At 41.4% G+C, this 12,404-nt stretch overlaps 1 protein-coding gene across 3 annotated transcripts in view; it reads left to right on the top strand.

Moving 5' to 3' along the window:
• The window catches only part of Epha4 (EPH receptor A4), a 142,797-nt gene extending 133,488 nt beyond the window's left edge, over positions 1–9,309 (top strand). For 2 of the 3 annotated variants that reach the window (XM_032901430.1, XM_032901432.1), the window contains 3 exons: positions 1,624–1,779; positions 2,603–3,550; positions 6,781–9,309. In XM_032901430.1, the coding sequence (XP_032757321.1) occupies positions 1,624–1,779; positions 2,603–2,717 (271 nt within the window). In that variant the 3' untranslated portion in view covers positions 2,718–3,550; positions 6,781–9,309. Of the gene's footprint in view, positions 1–1,623; positions 1,809–2,602; positions 3,551–6,780 lie in introns of those variants that run through there. The other variant, XM_032901431.1, reaches the window with a different exon arrangement.
• The last annotated feature ends 3,095 nt before the right edge of the window (positions 9,310–12,404 follow it).

The raw sequence follows: 12,404 nt of genomic DNA, 5'->3' as shown, positions 1-12,404 counted from the left end.
ACTTGGTACTTCTCCTAGCACTTAGATATGAGAAGCTCTTCGGCTGCTATTTTCACATAATGCATGCCTTGTGCCAAAGCATAGAGCAGGTTGAGTTACAGCATATATTTTTCTCAGTTTTGAACTTTTTCTTGATAATAGTACTTAAATAATGCTTGTCACTATTAATAATAGGATATAATAGAATACGGACACGACTTAGCACAAATTTAGGCAAATGTGGTATTCTACAAAGAGAACGGAGACTTCTGAACAAGTCAGGCAATGGCTGACTGACATCCAGTAGAGATATTTTCACCCTGAAGTTTTCTGACCTTGACAGGCACTTGGAGCCCCGTTCATGAGCTTATGCTGAAAATACAAATAAATACGAATTTAACAACAAATGCTGTGACTCTAACCCCCACAGTTAATGACAGTTATACAATTCTATGGGGTAATGTTATTAGTTCAAAGTTAGGAGAATTCAACCTTGTGTATTTTTATTGTAAGCCATTGCTGAATTTTCCTCAGAAAAATTAGACAACTGAACTGACGGATACAAGAGGAAGGTCAGAGAGACAAGTTATTGGAACATAGAATTGATTGCTGAAAAATGAGTTTTTGTTAAAGGGAATAATAAAAAATGAAAATAATGTAGGTAAAAAAATGAAAGCTTTTCAAGGATTGGATTGATTCTGTATAAAAAACAAATCTAGGCATCACAATAACTTCCTTCAGTTTTTTATAAGAAAAAAATTTTTGAGGACATTTTTCCAACTTAAATGTGCACAATCATAGATTCAAGCTAAAATATTAAAACCAGACACAGAATTTCTGTGGTTTTAAGGGGAAAGGAAAGTTAAAGAAGATCATGTTTCTGTACAGGAAACAACAATAAAGGTGTTATGAAATTTCTCTCTGAAGGGCTAGCCTGTGATCATTCAGCAGAAATATAAAGACTATATGTCTCTTAAAGACTTTCATGGATGGGAGATTCCTCGTGTATCTCTATCATGAGGAAAGACAGAGTGCCCAAGACCTGTCAGTCTTGACTATCGATCTGACAGTAAACTCCTGACTTAAGAATGACCTAATTAAGTTAAGAAGTGCTTTGACTTTATTGGAATAACTATCAGCAGAGGAATCTGAGGAGCATATACCCCAACTCAGAGAGCAAACACAGTGCTATTTTTCCTCCTGGTCTTTGCATGTGCTGGTCAGGCCTAGGTTGTTTCAAGAGAGAACTAACTCCTCCTGTCCTGGCCTTGTGGGGATGTACTGAGCATGGCTAGCACACCTAGCTGAGAGCATGCTGGACCGGAGCACTCTCTGCTCTCTCAGCTTCCATTTCGGCTGGCAGCTTGCACGCTTCCAATTCTCCTATGTGTCCACAGTTGATATACAGTCGTGATGGGAAATAGAATCTTTCTCCAAAGACCGTACAGGGTTGACTCACAAGGGCTCCCCCATTCTCTACCAAGTTAGGATGATCAAGAACCTGGCCCACCTAAAATGAGGGCCGTGAAGAAAGAGAAGAAAGACAACTATTCTGTTTAAAACTCTGTCCCTTTGCTTCCCGAGCCTGTCTGTCCGATGCAATCTGACTTCTAGCTGGTTTACACACTCTCATTCTCTTTTCAGACCAAACACAGCCTTGTTAGATCCCAGCTCCCCTGAATTCTCTGCCGTAGTATCAGTGGGTGACTGGCTGCAGGCCATCAAAATGGACCGGTATAAGGACAACTTCACGGCCGCCGGGTACACGACACTAGAAGCTGTGGTTCACATGAGCCAGGAGTAAGTACTCAGCGATGTAACACCAAAGGGTAAATCGAGATTTCATAGTATTTGCCTGTTGTGCTTTGAGCTTCATAATCATTCCCTACTCATTAAATTAAAAAAAAAATCAAATAAAAAGAAATCTGGAACTGTCGTATTAAAGAATTAATAAATAACTCGACAGCAGGTTCGCTACCCGCCTCAATGTTTAGCATTCCTGAATGAAAGACACACACAGAGATAGCCTTTATATTTTGATATGTCTTAACCAGTACAATAGCTGCTAAACTCCACCACTGAGAGAATCTACCTCCCGTTGATAATTCTGAGTTACAACTTACTAAATTTTGTGTTTTATCTCAGCTGTTCTGGGCCCAGAGGGCTGCCCAATTGGGCTGCGCTCTGGGCCCCACTCACCCAATATGGCGGCTCTCCTTCTCATTCCCCTCCCAGTCCCATGCCCAGGAATCCTTAAAGTCTCAGCCCTGTCCAGCCATTGGCTGCTGGTATCTTTATTTACCAATAAGAACCAACTGGGGGCGGGGGGGGGCAGTCCCTCAGTGTCCTGTGAAGTTATGTGGACCCTCAAATATAAATAATTTTGGGGACCCAAATTAACATTAAAATACAAACAACATTAGGCCAAACCCACTACATGGAATGCCTCTCATTTTATATAGTACCTGCATTGTTGTATTGGATGACTTAATGGAACATTTCTACACCTGCCTTGTACTGTACTAATTGTGGCTGATTCCCATGTGTGTCTGCATGAAGCCTTTAGGAGGAGGCTCTCCGTACTCTCCTTGACTTTCTCTCCCTCTCTCGGCCCCACCCGCAGTGACCTGGCGCGAATTGGCATCACCGCAATCACGCACCAGAATAAGATTTTGAGCAGCGTCCAGGCGATGCGAACCCAGATGCAGCAGATGCATGGCAGGATGGTTCCTGTCTGAGCCAGTACCGAACAGACTCAAAACTCTCGAATAGTTTACCTCATCCATGCACTTTAATTGAAGAACTGCACTTTTTTTACTTCGTCTTCGCCCTCTGAAATTAAAGGAAAACAAACAAACAAACAAACAAAAACACAAATATTATCTGCAGCGTTGCTTGGTGTAAGAGATTGCTGAAACCGCGGGGCTTGTAATGAATGACCTTGATCATCGGAATTAAACCCGGAGCCAGTAATTTCTCGGAAGAACTCTGTCCATCGCTGGTGTGTAAAATACATGTACTTATATAAATAAAACTCTGCCTCTGAGTTTCGATGCTGTATTCCCCGTCAGATACGCGGCTTTTCAAGTCACCGGAATCCTTTCTCTGTCTGGAATTTCAACAGAAGGATTTCATCTGTGGCATTAACTACAGTCATCACTCCTTACCGGGACGAAGACCCTCTGTGCCCCAGGAGCATTGTTAAAGGACTCAATGGTGGCTGTCAGGGCTTGGTTTATACCACAGAGGAAAATGCAGGTGAAAACCACTTGGCCCATTCATGCTGCCTCGTCAGTGCCCAGGACACCTGGCGGATTGTTAGGACAAAGAGGGGTGGGGGTGGGGCTAGAAAGACAAGAAAATGGATTTTTTAAAAAAATGCAAACTCCCAAGCCCTATTACCCCTAACCGGACAAATGAGGTTTCTTTGGGCTCGAGGCTGTGCCATATAAAGTCTTGTTTGGGAATGCTACAAACTTATCATAACTACCTTATGGATAGTGGGCTGAGACAATCCTGAATGGAGAATTTTCACACACCCCTTTAAAGAGGCAACTCCCAAATTTACAAGGTAAGTTGAAAGAATGAGCCATAACTGGCTCGTGTTCGCTCTCTCTCTCTCTCTCTCTCTCTCTCTCTCTCTCTCTCTCTCTCTCTCTCTCTCTCTCTCTTTTCTCTCCCAGCCCCCCCCCTTTTCTTTTGAAACACTGAAAAGCTCATGTCAGGTGCTGGGTTGTATGAGATTTCAGTTTTCTTTGGAGAGAAGACACCAAGACTAATATGGCACCACTGTTGTTCCTCAAGAAATATAGAAAAAAATTCCTTGAAATGAGGTCAAGGTCATGTGACCAGATTCTATATTCCCCACTGGCTGCCTTTCTCTCAAGAAGGGTCCCCTTGCCGTCTAGTGCCATTCACTGAGACTGGGCCTGTTTAATATCTGGATCTCAGATGTAGTGTTAGGAGCCTTTCTAACTACTGGATTGAGCTCCGGGTCCTTGGGAGGAGTCAGCTAAATAAGTTAGCTTTTATCAGTCTTATCCCAGTAACCCTGGAGGATTCATCCACAAATCCATGCTGTGACTGGAAATAGCTATCACTTCCTTGTTACCAAAAAAATGACCTCCTAAAACGTACTTTTCATTTTGTATTCCATAAGCAGCATTCAGCACCTCTGTTTTAAGTTCTAGAACTTTCTCCATGACTATTTCAGTTTTATCACTTTTAACCAAGAGCTCGCCCAAGTTACATAGTTACATCATCACACACACACACACACACACACACACACACACACACCTCTCTCTCTTTCTCTCTCTCTCTCTCTCCCTCTCCCTCCCTCCCTCTCTCTCTCCTCTCTCTTTCTCCCTCTTTTTTTTTTCTGAAAGCTATTTCTTATAGAGTAAGGAATGCTAAATTTGAAATTTGATGCTGTCAAATTATGACAGTTTAGTAAAAACTCTTCTTACAATATTAGTTGTAAAAAGCTTTTCTCTTCCCAGGGGATATATTTTTTTTTAAGTGCTCCAACAATTTTTGTTTTATCTCTGCTTTTGCTGAAGCCTAGGAGTTCTTGATTTTTTTTTTATGCTAAAAATTGACAAATATGGTAGGGATCTGCACCTTTTTTTTTCCTCTTTGGCCTGTTTTGATATATTAAAAAAGTTTTAAGAAGCTGTGGAAGTTTAAGGGTGCATTGATGTTTGGTGTGCACGCCTGCGAGTGGCATGTGTCTGGAGGTTAAAGGACAAGAACATGCACAAGTCAGTTCTACATGTAGGTCCCAGGGATCAAACTCAGGTCATTAGACTTGATATCAGGCACTCTTATCCACTGAGCTGTCTCACTGGTCCAAGTCCTTTGTTTTTAACCTGCGGTCCTAGTCCAATAAGGAAGCATTATGGAATTATACATTAAGTGAGAACAGAGCTACCTCGAAGCCAGTACTGAATCATTAAAAGGTTTCCTTTTTTAAAGTCACCAACTTGAGGCGCAACATGTTTTTCTAAACACCGAATGTGTTCAAAGCACCACCTCGCTATACTCTGACAAGTAAACATTGTTTGTAGTGCTGAGGTCCTTTCCTTACTCCTTGGCAGTTATCTCTGCAAGTGGAATAATATGGAAAGTTACATCATTCAAAGGCCACCTTCCGAGTCTTAGTCTTAACCATATGCCTACGGTAGAGTCGAAGCCAGTGGAAGGCCAATAAAGGATGTCCCAAGTGTCTGCAGTAACACCCAAGGAGCAGTAAAAGTGTTTACTGCTCCTGAAGTTTTAGCAGTGAGCCATGAGAACAATAGGAAAGCCACACTGTTTCCCAGGGCGTGAAGCCAGACTCTGGCATCCCGACAGCAATGTGGTCTAAAGCCAACTGAAACGTTGACACTGGAAAGTCGCCCCACTTTGCTTCCTAACTCAGTTCCTCCACCTGTAAATTAGACAGATAATGATACCTTCATAATAACAGCTCTCCTGACCTGGTGTGTGTGTACATGTGAGAAGTGCTCTTTCACAGAGCTCCCCAGAGGGACGGGTGCCTTCTCCCACCTCATCCAGGTTCACCTTGTGTTCTTTGCATGTGGCCCAGTGGTCAAAAGATCGTTCAAGTGCCAAGCACTAGGAAGAAGGCACGTTTTCGTTTTTGATTTACGAGAGACTGGGAGGCAGTATGTATCTATATTAAAGGATACAGTTGTAAAGATATTTGCACATCCTGTGGCTAACTCAGAAGAGTAGTCGTTTGTGTATTGAAGCACATTGCATTTTATTTTACGTATTATAGGCCCTTCATAGACCACATTGCTTCCTTGGCTTCAATTCTAGAACTCCCTTAATTAAAAGAACTAGCTGCTTGGACTCTTACTCTGACATTAACTAGATGTCAACTTTCAGAGCCCCTTCCTTCTCACCTTATACATTCCATCTTCAACTAAAGAAGTGTCCACTCAGTACTGTGAATATATTTACATAATAGGTATTTGTATTCCATGAAGAGGAGGGTTTGCAGCCGGAAGGGGACAGACATAGCACAAGAAACTTTCTATTCAAATGTTGCCTGTGCATATGGTGTGGTTGAATATTGGAGTTTTGAGGTCAAGTTCATATTCTCCTTGTCCTTCACGTGTGCCTGATGAAATCTGTATATGGTCAGGTTTCAAAAACCTACGGTTTATTACTTTCCAGAAAAGAAGAGTTAGAAAATATGTTAGATCCTATTTCTTTTCCTCATTTATTTATTTGGTTAGTCTTAGTTAGTTCGTTAGATAGGTTTTAGTTGGTTTTGTTTGTCTTACTATGTAGCCTGCCCTGGCCTGAAATTTGTTTTGTAGACTCAAACTCATACAGCTCTACCTGCCTCTGTCTCCTGAGTGCTGAAATTAAAAGTTTGCACCACTATGCCCAGGTCTCTCTTTTTTAAAAAAATATTAATTTGACTAGCCAGATGTAGTGACTCATCCCTTTAATCCTAGCACACAGAGGGCAGAGGCATGTGGATCTCTGGAAGTTCAAGGCCAGCCAGAGTGACATAGTGAGACCCCGTCTCAAGTAATAACCACAATAATGGCTGGGATAGTCATAATCGGCCTCTGTAATGACAAGTGAGTTGTTCTCGCTAGTTTGTATTTAAGCTACATATTAATGGGACTCAGTATGTATCAAGCCTTGTCACTTTCTGTAAACCTAAAATGTTGCGTGTCCTGCTTCCGTGACAGAAGCGCGTGATGTGTAGCTGATTGGTTGACTGCCGGCGGGTAATATACTGACGACTGACAATTTTTGTCTCTCTTTTCTCTGCAGGGAATAGATTCTGGTATCTCAGCCTCTCAGCCCTTCCTGTTGATGACATAAGCCCTTGGAAGAAAATAGAACACACCCTCCTCGGTTCCTTCTGAATGTTTTTCTTTGGCTTCTCTTCTGCCAGTTCTGAGGCAAAGACACGACAAAACACCTGTACCTGAAAAGCAAAAGAAATGTGTCAAGTCCCCTTCGCCCAGGAAAACATCAAGCTTTGGCATCCGTTCTCCAGCTGCACTGAGGAACGTGCGTCTCAAGACACCAGCTCTGCAGAGCCCTTGCTCCCAAACTCCTTGTGGTTTTATTTATACGTATTTCCATATTTCATTCCTGTACATCACTGCTGCATCCGTGTGGCAGCACGTGACCAAATGGTACAGGTTTTACTATGGACGCCAGGTCAGGCGCCACCACGCAGAACAAAGCCAGTTCCGTAAGCTGCCTCCGATACGCATTGCTGAAGTGACATTTTACCCAGGGTGTGCCATTGCAGTGATACAAATATATTTTTTTCCTAGACTAAAATATGACCTGAATATCTCTTTTGATGTGTGTAAATAGGTGTGAGTGAGTGAGTATGTGTATGTGTGCGTGTGTGTGTGTGTGTGTGTGTGTGTGTGTGTGTGTGTGTGTGTGCGCGCGTGCGTGTGTGTGTGTGCTTGCATACGTGTGTGCGTGCGTGACCTCATGCTTAGAACTGCCTGTGAATGTTGTGGAATGCTATACCTGGAGAGTTCTGGTTTATTACCAGTTCAAAGATAGAGAGTCACATGATATACGAGACCCGGAGACCATGTCCGTCCCCTTGGGAAGACAGCTTGGAAATACTACGTGTTCTTTATCCGTAAGTGTAATGTGTCTGTCACATTCATCCTAAGAAGCAGTTCTTTGGACAGATGTTTTCACCCCGATGGTGGAATGAGTTTCTTGATATACACCTGACTGGCCAGTTCCACAATGGAGAGAGAAGGGGATGGAATCCGTATAGTGACCCCGGATGGAGTATAAGTCGCCTTTGTTTCCCTGCATAAATGACCTTGCTGAATGCGAACAAATATATGCAATTCATATACTTTTTGGAGATGAACTTAGATATGCGTGTCAGCCTTGAGATGACGTGTCTGGAGTAATACTTTGTGTCCCAGTGTCACAGAAAAATACATCCACGCCAGTGGCTCTTGAGGTTAATAATGTAGTTGGGATGGAATGGCCTCCAGCAAATCCAGGTTCCCCAATTACATGCGGAAAGTTCTGGTAATTAATATGCAGCTAACTACTTTTGCCCTTGAAAGTACATCGGTCTTCTAGAATCGGAGTTCTGGTGTATGAAGATTCAGTATTGACAGGATATGTTATACCAAACTCCAGCCAGCATACTGCCATGTTACTTAACCTGAGTGGCTGCCTTGCTTATTCCGAGCGATGGTTACAGAAGCTGTGACCATTTATATAAGCTATAACATCAAATCAGGGAATTAAAAAAAAAAAAAAAACGGGGGAAAAATTCTGAACCATATATTGTTGAATAAGTAAAGAAAATCACCAATAAATATTTATTGCATTCTGACAGGGTGTGCGTGGCATTGTATTCTCGTAACTATGCCAGAGTGACAAAGCTAATTCACCCCTTTTGGGGGGACCTTAATATATTTTTAAAGGGATGTGCCTATGCATTGATGCCTGAAAAATATGTGTAAAAAAAAAAGATGAAGTTGTACCTTTGAGTGGATCATCTTTCCCAAAGGTCAGGTGGGAGGAGGTCAACTTCCGGGTCTGTGTCCAGCTCAGGAGCGAGCGCTGGTCTCGTGAGCTGGAAGGCTAAAATCTGTTCAAATCTACTAAGCAGCTTCGCGCTGTTCCCTGCACCAAATCAAGTTGTTTCACCACGTGTCTGCAGGCTCTGAGTTATTTTTGGCAATCTGATAAATGAAATGTTCTGGTGTGTTTAAAAGAATAGAGGAAAGGTTGTGTTCGCAACCTCATTTCCGTGTGTTCTGAGACCTCTTGTATTCATCTGTGAAGGGTACGTGTATTAATCCATACACTCCTATAGCCTCAATGACTTGTCTGAAGACACTTAAATTTTGACCAGTAAAGGAAAGTTCTAGAAGCAATATTTTCACTCCTTTAGCATTGTCCAAATAACATCAAGTATTAATAAACGCTGAAGAGTGTATTTATTTTGTATTACTCCAAGTCTGTTGGAATATGCAAGGACTGTGGTTATAATTAGAATGTATAAGGCATAATTATAATTTAGTTCATTCTGAAAAAGAAGTTAGCCGGACATCTCTTGGTTCATACATGTTCCAAATTTTGAGCAATCTTTTGAGTTAGCCATAGATTTTTCTATTTTGTTCTTATTTGTCAAGGTATTTTTTTTTCTTCCCTTCATGAACTTTAGGTACACATAACTTATGTCATTTATTTATGGTCTTTTATACCTAGTTTGTAAAGTTGTAAAATAGCAAACTAAATGCAAAGAGTTTGCATTTGAAAGTAATAAAGTAGTTGCTGTATTCAAACCTGAAATCTGGTTGTCTATGTTCTATTTCATTTTCTTCAGTGTTGGGGACACACATGCTGGGCAAATGCTTCACCAAAGAGCTAAGCCCAGACTTCTTTTTTCATCAAGACAAGCTCTTACTAAGTTGCTGAGCATGGCCTTTAACTCATGTTAAAGCCCATGCTAACCTTGAACTTGGAATCATTTGACTTCTGCCTCCCTAGTAGCTGGGATTACAAGCTTGCACCACTCTTCTTTGATTGGCTTTAGATGTAACTTTTCAATAAGATCCATTTGCATGGTATTGCTATATAATTAGTCGTTTGAGTAAACACAGATTTCTTAACTCCTAATTGAATGTACTTATTTGGAGGATTAATTATTTAATTAAAACATTTAGTTTTGAGGTTTTTTGTTTGTTTGTTTGTTTAGTTTTGTTTGTTTGGAAAAAACTCTCATGACGTATGTAACCCAGGTGTTGGCCTCAGAAATTTCAGCCTCCTGACTATAGGATAGCAGGCATAATTAGTAAATTGGGCTGCTATGCCCAATTTACTAATTGTTATTTTAATTGTACATGTTTATGGAATGCAGTGTAGTTTGATACATAAATATAGTATGTGAAAAGCTACTGGCTTCTTATCTTTGCCATTCAAAACCATGCATCCAAAAAAAAAAAAAAAAATCTGACTTTGAGATCCTATATTCCACTTTAGATTTTAAACTTAAAGTCCAGAATCCCCTGCCTAATAATTCCCCGATGCAGAGTAAGATTCTTACATACCTTAGGCCTGTTTCCTTATTTGTACCACTGGTAATTATAGTGCTGGGAGTCTTTATAAAAGTTAGATATTTTGCCACGTTTGCAGTCATGTGTCAGATCTGTGACAGCTTTCAGTCTAATGGCACCACCTTCTTCAGCACCCTCAGCCCTCTAGCCTCTCTGACATCCTTGTTACTTACCCAAGATGCCAAACACCAGACTTCATTTTGGTTTTTGTTTTCTCATATAGTACACCTCCTTTCTCCCCTCCCTCCTAATCTCTCCATGACTCCTCTCTGAAAGAGCAGGCCTCCCAGGAACAAAAGCAGCTTAACATGCTATAGTAAGGCAAGGCACAGTACTATCACATCAAGACAATTGAATAGAAGGACAGTCATCCCAAAAGTAGGCATAAGAGTCAGGGACAGCCTCCCCTCCAACTGTTAGGATTCCCACAAGAACACCAAACTACTCAGCCATTCGCGTATGCAAAGTACCTAGGTCAGACCCTTGCAGGCTCCCTAATCTCTGTGAGCCTCATGAGCCCCAGTCAGTTGATTCTGTGGTCTGCAAGCACCATATTCTGGGCTTTGAATCTAAGATCCGAGGGTCCCGACAGTGCCATTCAAGGTTCAAGCTACCCCCAGCTATTTAACGGTTACTTCTACACGTGTACAAAGGTTTTGAAAGGGGAGTCCCATAAATGTTTTCAAATTCTAAATAGGTTTGGAGACACTAAATCATGAAAAGCCTGGTCTTCAGGGAAATGCTGTCTTCATGACACTATTATGCAAAATAAATATCAGTTGGTAAAAATCCATGTTCACTGAAAACTTAAGCCATCAAGTCTCTCTGGTAAAACCTTGGGAGCAAGAGCTGATTTCAAGAAGGGTAGGTGGCATATTATAGTCTGATATGTTTACAGAGGGTCACCATGGCAACTCTTGCAAGCACTGAGTGATGGGTCCACCCCCCTCTTGATGCAGCCATGCTTGTTATGCAAAGGTCATAGCAGAAGAGCAAGTGGATATGGAAAATCATACTCAGAGATCTATAGCTATCCTTGGAAGACAATTTGATTCCTACCTTCTCATCACCAAGAACTCAACGAGTTCCAAATGCAGGTGCTAGGACACTAGGAAATCTACCCTTAAGTACACAGAGAAAGGAGCTGAAACTTGAGGAATGGACCAGTCAGGAGGGCAATGCATCTGGAAAGGCTCAGAGAAGATGTTCCCCTAGGAGTAAATACAGCCTTGTAAGCCTCCGGTTTCACTTTTAGTTCTTTTCGAGCCCAACTAAGCTTCATTCACATAAGCTAACATTCACATTCTTGCCCTTGTCTTTCACACATTACTGGGCTTCTAGCAGAATAGATGCCTACACATCTCTAACCATAACTCTTGTCTACACAGAAGTACCTGCTTTTTTAGGGTTTTAAGGGTCTTAACCATTCCATTAAAGAGTGGGGAGTTCACAATTAAATCTTTATCCCTCACTACTGATTTGAAGAGTGTTCTCTTAAAAAGAAAAGATACAGCTAGAACATGAAAAGTCCTATCAACATGCACTCTTTCGTTTCTGATGGGTAAGGCTTGAAAGCCTTAATCTGTGTCTCCCAAAGTACTGGTTTGGAGCCTACCATGTCAGTCTTTCATTTATTTGAATATTTCTGAGCACTAACTACTTCTCAGTCACAGTGCTAGGCTCTGTTTATGTAATTCTCACAACAGCCCACAAAAGTAAAACAAGCAAAGGAAATTTTTTACCCCCGTCAGTAAGTGTGAACACTAGGTGTTGTGTTTAGATAACAAGTCCCAGGCCATCTTGCTGATAAGTATTGAATTGGAAAATTAAACATAAGCAAAGAGCATCTAAAAAGTGATTCTCAACCAGTGGGTCACAACTCCTTTGGGGGTTAAAAAAACCCTTTCACAGGGGTCAGTCACCTAAGATTATTGGGAAAGATATTTACATTATGATTCATAACAATAGCAAAATTACACTCAGGAAGTAGCAACAAAAATAATTCCATGGTTGGAGGATCATCCATGAGGAACTGTATTAAAGGGTCACGGCATAAGGACAGTCAAGAACCAGTGTTCTAAAAGTGGTTCTTCACCACCCTGACATATTATATGAGGTACCCAAGTTACTTCACCCAATCTGTTTCTACTGTCAGATTAGTTAGCAGTGTGTTCCACTGTATTGTTGCATGGCTATTCTGTTGCTAGATAGGCTATTTTTTAATTGATTTGTCATTCTGTTTCTCCCTCCCTCCTTCCCTCTATCCCTCCCTCTCTCTCTACCCTGTATCTCTCTTGCCCCTCCCTCTTTCTCCTCTCCTTCTCCCCCTCC

This window comes from Rattus rattus, chromosome 4, assembly GCF_011064425.1.
Source record: "Rattus rattus isolate New Zealand chromosome 4, Rrattus_CSIRO_v1, whole genome shotgun sequence".
Taxonomy (NCBI): Eukaryota; Metazoa; Chordata; class Mammalia; order Rodentia; family Muridae; genus Rattus; species Rattus rattus.
Note: the sequence above shows the minus strand (reverse complement) of the source record. Positions and strands in the feature narration are given on the sequence as shown.